Source organism: Lemur catta, chromosome 8, assembly GCF_020740605.2.
Source record: "Lemur catta isolate mLemCat1 chromosome 8, mLemCat1.pri, whole genome shotgun sequence".
In the NCBI taxonomy this organism is placed as follows: Eukaryota; Metazoa; Chordata; class Mammalia; order Primates; family Lemuridae; genus Lemur; species Lemur catta.
The window spans coordinates 1,352,470-1,360,155 of record NC_059135.1 but is presented as its reverse complement, the minus strand read 5'-3'; the positions used below and the strand labels follow the sequence as shown (position 1 = coordinate 1,360,155).

General features: G+C 53.9%; 1 protein-coding gene across 7 annotated transcripts in view; it reads right to left on the bottom strand.

Moving 5' to 3' along the window:
- Nucleotides 1–100: 100 nt before the first annotated feature.
- The window catches only part of ANKMY1 (ankyrin repeat and MYND domain containing 1), a 60,219-nt gene continuing 52,633 nt past the window's right edge, over nt 101–7,686 (bottom strand). For all 7 annotated transcript variants that reach the window (XM_045559933.1, XM_045559932.1, XM_045559934.1 and 4 more), the window contains one exon: nt 101–586. In XM_045559933.1, coding sequence (XP_045415889.1) covers nt 471–586 — 116 coding nt within the window. In that variant the 3' untranslated portion in view covers nt 101–470. The remainder of the gene's footprint in view (nt 587–7,686) is intronic.

Below are 7,686 nucleotides of genomic sequence, written 5' to 3'. Positions count from 1 at the left end.
CTGTCCCTAGCCAGCGTGTGTCCCCTGGGGGACAGTGTGGGGCTCCCCAGAGGCTGGGAGGCCAGAATGGCGGCACTGACGGAAGCACCACGTTTGCTGGGCAAGCCCCGGCAGGGCTGTTTATTGGGGGCTGCAGTCTGCGCTGGTCCTGGCAGACCTGGCAACGTGTCTGGCTGTCGCTGGGACCTCCCGGCCCATGCGAGTGTGAGAAGTGGGGACCCCCCGCCCCCAGCACAGAGACGTGGACGGCGCACCCACCGCAAGGGGGAGACGCCGCTCCTCATGGGTCCCAGCTCCTGGCGGGTCCAAGGGCTCCACGCAGGCCTCCCCAGGGACACCTGCAGTGGCCAGGCCTGCGGTGGCGACTCGCCTGCCTGCCCTGCCACGCCCCAACTCCTCGTTGTGGACGGGCCGGGTGGGGCACAGTCAAGGGCTCCGCGGGGCTCCATGGGGCGGTGGCTTCCAGACGCTCACTGGTGGCTGGCGGAATAGACGCGCTTCCTCCAGTCCCTCGGGATCTCGCGCTTGCGGGGCACCGCCTTGCTCTGCTGCTTCACGGGCTTCTGAGAGTCCTTACGCATCTTTCCTGTCGGGCAAGGGGGACACGGGTGAGGTGGGCACTCAGCGCAGGACACCTGCCCACGTGCCTCAGCCAGGCTCCAAGCCCTGACTGCCCCGGGCCACACCTCGGAGCACCCCTGAGCTCCCGGGCCCTGTGCACCCCGCGCCGCCCCGAGAGGCTGGCCAGGAACAGGCCGCTTCCTGCCATCATCAGTTCTCGGTGCTTCACTCCTCGTGGGAATTCGGCACATGCACGGGCACATCCAACAGGCAGGCACACATGCAGGTGCGTGCACACACCCCAGCACATACGTGTAAACACTCAGACACACCTGTGGGTGCCCACAAACACACTACCCCCCTCCTGGGGGCCCTGAGTAGTCCTCTCCTGGGGACGAGGCCCTCTGCTGAGAAACACCACTTGCAATGCACATGCCCCTCACGTCCAGGGTGGAGGACTGTCACCTCTCAGGCCCCCTCCTCGGTCACTGCAGAAATCATGGAAGGATCATAACTGGGTGTCTGTCTCCCTGCTGGGAACGGAAGACAGGTGGCAAGGCCCGTGTCAGAGGCCATCAAAGAAGGGGGCAGAGTGGAGGGGAGGTGATGGGGGAACGAGGGTGGGGCACTGAGAGCCCCTGCAACAAGGCGGCCGCAGCTTGACTGGAGATGGCGGGAGCCTCGGGCCTCACCGAGACCGCAGGGCCACACGAGGAGGAGTGGGTGTGGTCACTGCCCAGCACACTGTCCCTCCGCACAGGGACCCCACCCAGACAGGGCTACCCCACAAAGTGAAACGCCAGTGAATCTAAGCATTCTCCTCCTTTCCTGCGGCCTGAGAAGATGAACAGAAGCCTCCATGGTTTCTAACACAAACCCATTTCACCCTCCATCTGGGAGAGCACAGAAAGGAACTGGCTGAACCAGACGCTGACGGGAGGTCTCAAATACGCAGCGCTGACCTGGAATCACACCGACCGCGCTGGTGTGGGAATTGGAGGAAACACGGGGAAATGCCCAGCTGGAACGGGTTGCAGGGATGCAGTAGACTCAGCTAAAATAACCCCCTTTTCCTCCCAAACATAGCGAAACAAACACTGGGCAAGATCAGCTGTGCAGTTTCCGAGGTCACGGAAAACTACACCCCATGTGCTGAAAAGAAAAAGACGGTGCAAGGCCGCAGTGAATGGTGGGGAGCCGGCTGCCAGGTGCAGAAATGCGGCCCCCTCCCCCCCGCGGAGGCTCAGGTGTGACAGGTGCACACAGATGGGACGTGGGGGCTGGAACTGAGACCCCAGGTGACCCAGAAGCCTCAAAGAAGCAAAAACGTTGTCCCTGCTGCCAGGGGGAGGCCACGCAAGCTTACACGGCCCAGGGATCGGGGCAGAAGAAAAGCTGCTCCTCGTGAAGAACCAGTGGCTGGTGGCAAAGGACGATGAGAAGGGATCAAGCACCTGCAGGACTCACCCACACAGAGGCCGTGTGAGATTCCCTCAGAGAAGGGGAACCACAACGCCCCAGCAATACCATCTCACAGTTTTTAAAAAATTACAAAATGTCAAAAAATATTCACCACGAGAGCCAGCATCCTGAGAACTTTAGGTAATAGGACAGACTGAAATGGCCTATAAAAGAAGTGTTTTGTGTTAGCAAAGAAAAAAAAAAAGGGAGAAATAGAAACCATAAGGTAAGAGCAAGTCTCCTTTTCAAAAGAAACAAAAGACAAAATAAGGAGATTGGAAAAAGCACCCAGTGGAGGTGATGTCAGAACAGGAGGTCCTCTGATTGCACCCCACCCCACAGCAACGAGAATTTGGCAGCCACCCACAGACAGAAGCGCCCTTGTGGTGGCCTTAGGACTCAGGTCAGAGGTTGCAAAACCCTGATGGAACCCAAGACTGAGGAGGGCTGTTTTGAGAGGGCAGGCTCTCACTCGGGCGGCAAGCTCGCCCCCCGTGCTCCTGGCAACAGACCCACAAATGGCCTCATCCACCCATGGACTCAGCTAGAGCCCTGTTTGGCCTTGGTTGTGTTACCAGAACCATCTGTCCATGGGCTCCCAGAAGACACACCAGCCCATGCCCCCAGAGGCACACCTGCCAACCTTGTTCCCACTGCAGAACCTGAAATCATCCCGTAAGTCAGCTCCAGCCCCTCATGCGCAGTCTGAAGGCTGTCTGGCCTTCCCAGGGACCTGCTGGAGACACTCTGGTCTGTGAGCCCAGAGATAGGCCCACCTACCTCAATCCCACGCAGATCTGGAAGCGGCCCTGAGTCAATTCCATCCCTTCCCAGCCATGGTCCAGGACCAGTCCTGCCTGCTCAGGGGCCACTAGGAGACAGGCCCCTCTGTGCCCCAGGAAGCAGGCCTGCTAACCTCAGTTCAACTGCAGATCTTGAAGGATCCCTGTGATCCAGTTACAGCCTGCTCAGCCACGTTGTGCAGGCAGTCCTGTCCACCCACAAACCTGACAGTAGGCACATGCATCTGTGCTCCCAGGCAGGCCTGCAGAACTCAGTCTCAGCTGTGAACCCTAAAGCAACCCTGTGACTCAGTTCCATTCTCTCTCAGGCACAATCTGGGGAAAATCCTGCCTGCTCAGAGACTCACCCAGCAACTGACTGTAACCTTGTCCCAGAGCCAGCTCTATTCCCCAAAGTGTAGAGACAATCCAGTGTACCCAGGGACCAGAAAGGATCCATTCCTGCTCAAGCCCCTGATAATAGGCCTGTCAACAGTGAGCCCCTCTATGGACCCAGTAGCAGCAATGTGACCGACTCAGCTGCGATCCCAGAGGCAAACCCTTCAGCCTAGGGACCCAACAGAAGATCTTTATCTGCCAAAACCAGCCTGTAAAGACTGGAAAAAGTGGTTTCTCTTTCAAATTCAGACACCAATGCAAGGCTACATGGATAATGAAGAATCAAGCAAACATGACATCACCAAAAGAAACTAATCAAACAAATCCAGTAAGTGATCCCCAAAGAAATGGAGATCTACAAGTTGCCTGACAATTCAAAATAATCATCTTAAAGAAGCTCGATAAGATAAAAGATAACAAAAACAACCAAATGAAATCAGGAAAACAATGCATAAACAAAATTTAAAGTTTAATAAAGAATTAGAAACCATAAAAAAGAACCAAAGAGAAATCCTAGAGCTGAAGAATACAATGACAAAACTGAAAAATTCAATAACAGATTTGATCATATAGAAGAAAGAATCAACAAACTCAAAGAGAGATTGTTTAAATTAGCCAATTAGTGACAGGGAAGATGGCTGACTAGAGACATCAGTCATCAGATCATCCCAGACAGAAGGAAACATTTCAGATTAAAAAAAAAAAATTACAGCTCAGGTGTAATTCTGAGGGAAAGGTGCCAGAACCTACAGAAGATTCCACAGGAAAAAGTTGCAGAGCAGAACAAGGAGAAACAAAACATCAGCAGAGATCAACCCTGGAGAAACTTGGAGCTTGGTGGAAAAGGTAGGTGGGGTTTCTTTCTCCTTCCCTCATACCTCTGGTAGTCAGCAGGCTCCTGGGCTGCTGGAGAGCTTTTCTACCCTCATGATCCCAAAAGCTGCTGCTACCACTGAACTGGAAGCTTCTTGAAAACAAAGCACCCAGCTGCCAGCGCCCTTGGGGTCACTCCCTATCACCACAGACTGGAGCTGAGACAGCAGGTGCCATACTGCTTCTCCACCCATAGTGTGCCTTCATCCTCCCCAGGGAGCTCCAGTCCTTCAGTTTTCACATCACCTGTTCCTACACAAACAATTCCCAATTCCTGCCTAGACTGCGGTGGTTCCTGGGGATCTGTGTGGTCTGAGAGCTTGGACATTCCGAGTGGGCTTCCTTCCAGGAAGAGGGACAAAGAGGGCTAGAGAGCTAGCTCTCCTCCATTCAGACTCTTATCCTCTCCCACCCCTCCCCTGCCCACTGCTGCCGAGAGATTGGGCTGGGGCTGTCCCGAGTGACTGCTTCCCCTCTGTTGGTGCATCCACTGCATCAGGGCTCCCACAGAGAGTGGCGCCCACATCTTCTCCTTTGGGGACCTGCAGTGGACCTAGTGGTACTCAGAGTGTGAGCTCCCTGCCCACAAGCACTCCCCAGTGCTGCTGGCCTGGCCACTCCAGCAGTGCAGGGCATACCCCAAAGTGGAGGGGTATTAAGCCTGCTTGAGCACTCCAGGCAACTTGGAACCAACACGCTTCTCCCTAACATGGTCAGGGATTGAACCTGTGAGACCAGGGGACAGGCCTGCAGGCCAGATCCCATACCCCCAGGACTTGATCATGTTGCTTGGGAGCACACAGGAGAGATTTGTGAGATTTGGGAACTAAACTCAGGAGGCAGGGGAGCCCATGTGGGAAGGACTGAAAGGAGAGTTCAGTGTGGATCTGAACTACAGCACACATGTGGATCACCCCTCTCCCCACGGCAAAGCTGTGCTTTCAGACTGGGGCAGGACCTCAGGCAGGGAAGTTCCCAACCTGTGGCACCATTGCTGGTGAGCTCAGCTAGTTCGGGCTTCTGTTTCCAACCAGACACCAGAAGGAGACCTGCAGGGCAGGGGAGGAGGAAGAAGAGTGAAACCCACTCCTAATAGAGAGTCTGTGAATCCCAGATGGCCCCTACCCCATGAGCAGACTTTGTGGTTTGGTTAGGCCACTTCAACCCCTCCCTGGTGGCTTTCCCCAGTGGCTTTCCCCTGGTGGCTCTCCCCAGTGTCCTGGAAGCTGACCCTTAACCCCTGCCAAGACAGCTCTTGTCCCTGCCTTTTCGGAGCCTAAAGGCAGGCTTGCCTGACCTAGCCCCACCCAGCCTCTCTCCGCCAACTGCCTCTGCTGTCGTGGTGAATAAGGAGTCCTCTGGGAGCTCTGGGGCTCCTGCCAGCACCTGGGGCATCTGAAGGCTTCTCCTGGGGGACTTGAGTCAGTCATAGGCCCTAAAGAACAATACTACAGCTGGCTCTTTTCTGCAAGCACCATCTACTGACAGGGAGAACTTGTACAGCCCATTACAGCATCTACTAACTCAATCAAACAGGGCATGGCTGATTCTTACCCACAAGCACCACCTATCATCTCAGAGATAAAACTGGGTGTCCCAATATAATTCACAGTGATGTGGGAGGGGAAGACAGCAGAAGGGACGCAGCCCAAGGGTGTGCCACTCTCAGGGAGAGGATCAAAGGTTTCAGGCAGCCTGAGCTGTGAGGGGACTCCGTCCACCACTGCAGACCTCTGGACTGATGGGGGAGCTGCTCAGAGCCTGTGCAGAGACACTGCACTGGAGAACAGGCACCGCAGGGATTTGGCTGCTGCCAATCCCGGGTTTCTGCAGTTGATGCCATCCTGAACTCTCAAGTGCAAGGCACCAGGTCTGCTTGGGACTCACCTTTGCAGCAGTAGCTTTTGCATCAAACCAGCCAGGCCAGGGAGGGAGCAGGCAGAATGGGTGCTCCCCTGTGACACACCCTATGACTGGGAGCCAAGTGCCTCTCCCCTCATAGCATAGGATCTGAACAGAGGAGGAGAGTCAGGCACCACAGGCATCATCTGGGAAACCTTGGTGACTGCCTCAGTGGGACCTAGGCAGAGGGGAGAACCCTGGCCAGCTAGCAGCCCTGCCCTGCCTCTGTGGTCCCTGGGCTGCTGGAACAATCCCAGCATATAACTGGGCATCCCCAGCCCAGTGTAGTCCCCATATCAGTGGAACAGCCCTCACCTATGCAGCTCTGCCCCCATGATCCCCAGATCCAGTTCTGAGGCTCTCACTGCACCCAGGCCTGAGGCTGCACCCCTGTAACTTCAGAGCTCCTACTGGGCCTGCAAGACTGTCCCCAAAATCCCAGCATTGTGCCTGGGCCCCAAGATCCCATCCCTGCATTTCCATCACTGCTGCTGGGCTCACAGAACCACTCTGAGGTCCAGTGCTCCAACACGGAACCCCCAGCCTCAAGCTGGCATTGCACCTGTACCTGGATCTAGGAAATGCCCACAGCCTAGTCACCCATGACCACTGCCTATGTAGCCTCACCCAGATGCCACTGTAACCTCTGCTGGGAGATCCCCAAGTAGAGCAATCCCCCACAATGCCAGCTTCCTTGGAGACAGTCTCACCCAGCCCCAAGCTCGAACTTCTAACAATGAGCTGGGTAACAACCCACCACCCCGCACAAAGTCACCCAGCACCAGCTTGAACTGAGGCAATCACAGGGGAATGGGTCAAAACAGAACAGCTGCTCTGCAGGCTCTCAGTGCACCTGCCCCTCCCCAGATGGGTCCACATTCCAGAGTAGGACACAAAAGCTCCATCTAGGGTCCTCCCCTTCTCCTGACTAAGCAGGAGAGTTCCCAGCAAAGGAGAACAGTTGCCCTGCACATCTATTAACCCAGAGCAGAGACAAGGAGAGTCAGATGTGAAGAAACCAGCAAAAGAACCCTGGCAACATGAAAAAACAAAACACTTCAACAACCCCAAGGGATAACAAAGGAACTCCAACAGAGGTTGAAATTCTTATGGACTTCAACCAAAAGGAAATTGTTGAAATGACAAAAATGAAATTCAGAATATAGATGGCAAACAAAATGAGTGGAATTGAAGAGAAAGTTGAAAACCAAAAAAAATTCAAGAAATGAATGAAAAAGTTGCTAAAGTTGCTAGACAACACAAGAAAGGATATAATAGAACTTAAAAAAATGAAAGGGTCATTTAGGGAATTTCAAAACACAGCAGAAAGCTTCAACAACAGACTAAACCAAGGAGAAGAAAGAATCTCAGAGCTTGAAGACAAGGCTCTCAAGCTAACCCAGTCCTTCAAAGAAGCAGAAAAGAGAATAAAAAAGATCGAGCAATCACTTAGAGAAATATGGGATTGTATGAAGCAAACTAACATACAAATTATAGGTACCCTGAGGGAGAAGAATGAGCAAATATTACAGAAAACTTACTCAAGTGAATTATTGAGGAAAACTTCCCTGGTAGCAACAGAGATTCAAACATCCAGATACAAGATGGTCACTGAATACCAGGAAGATTCATAGCAAATAAGACATCTCCACGACACATAATAATCAACCAGGCCAAAGTCAAAATGAAGGAGAAAATTCTACAAGCC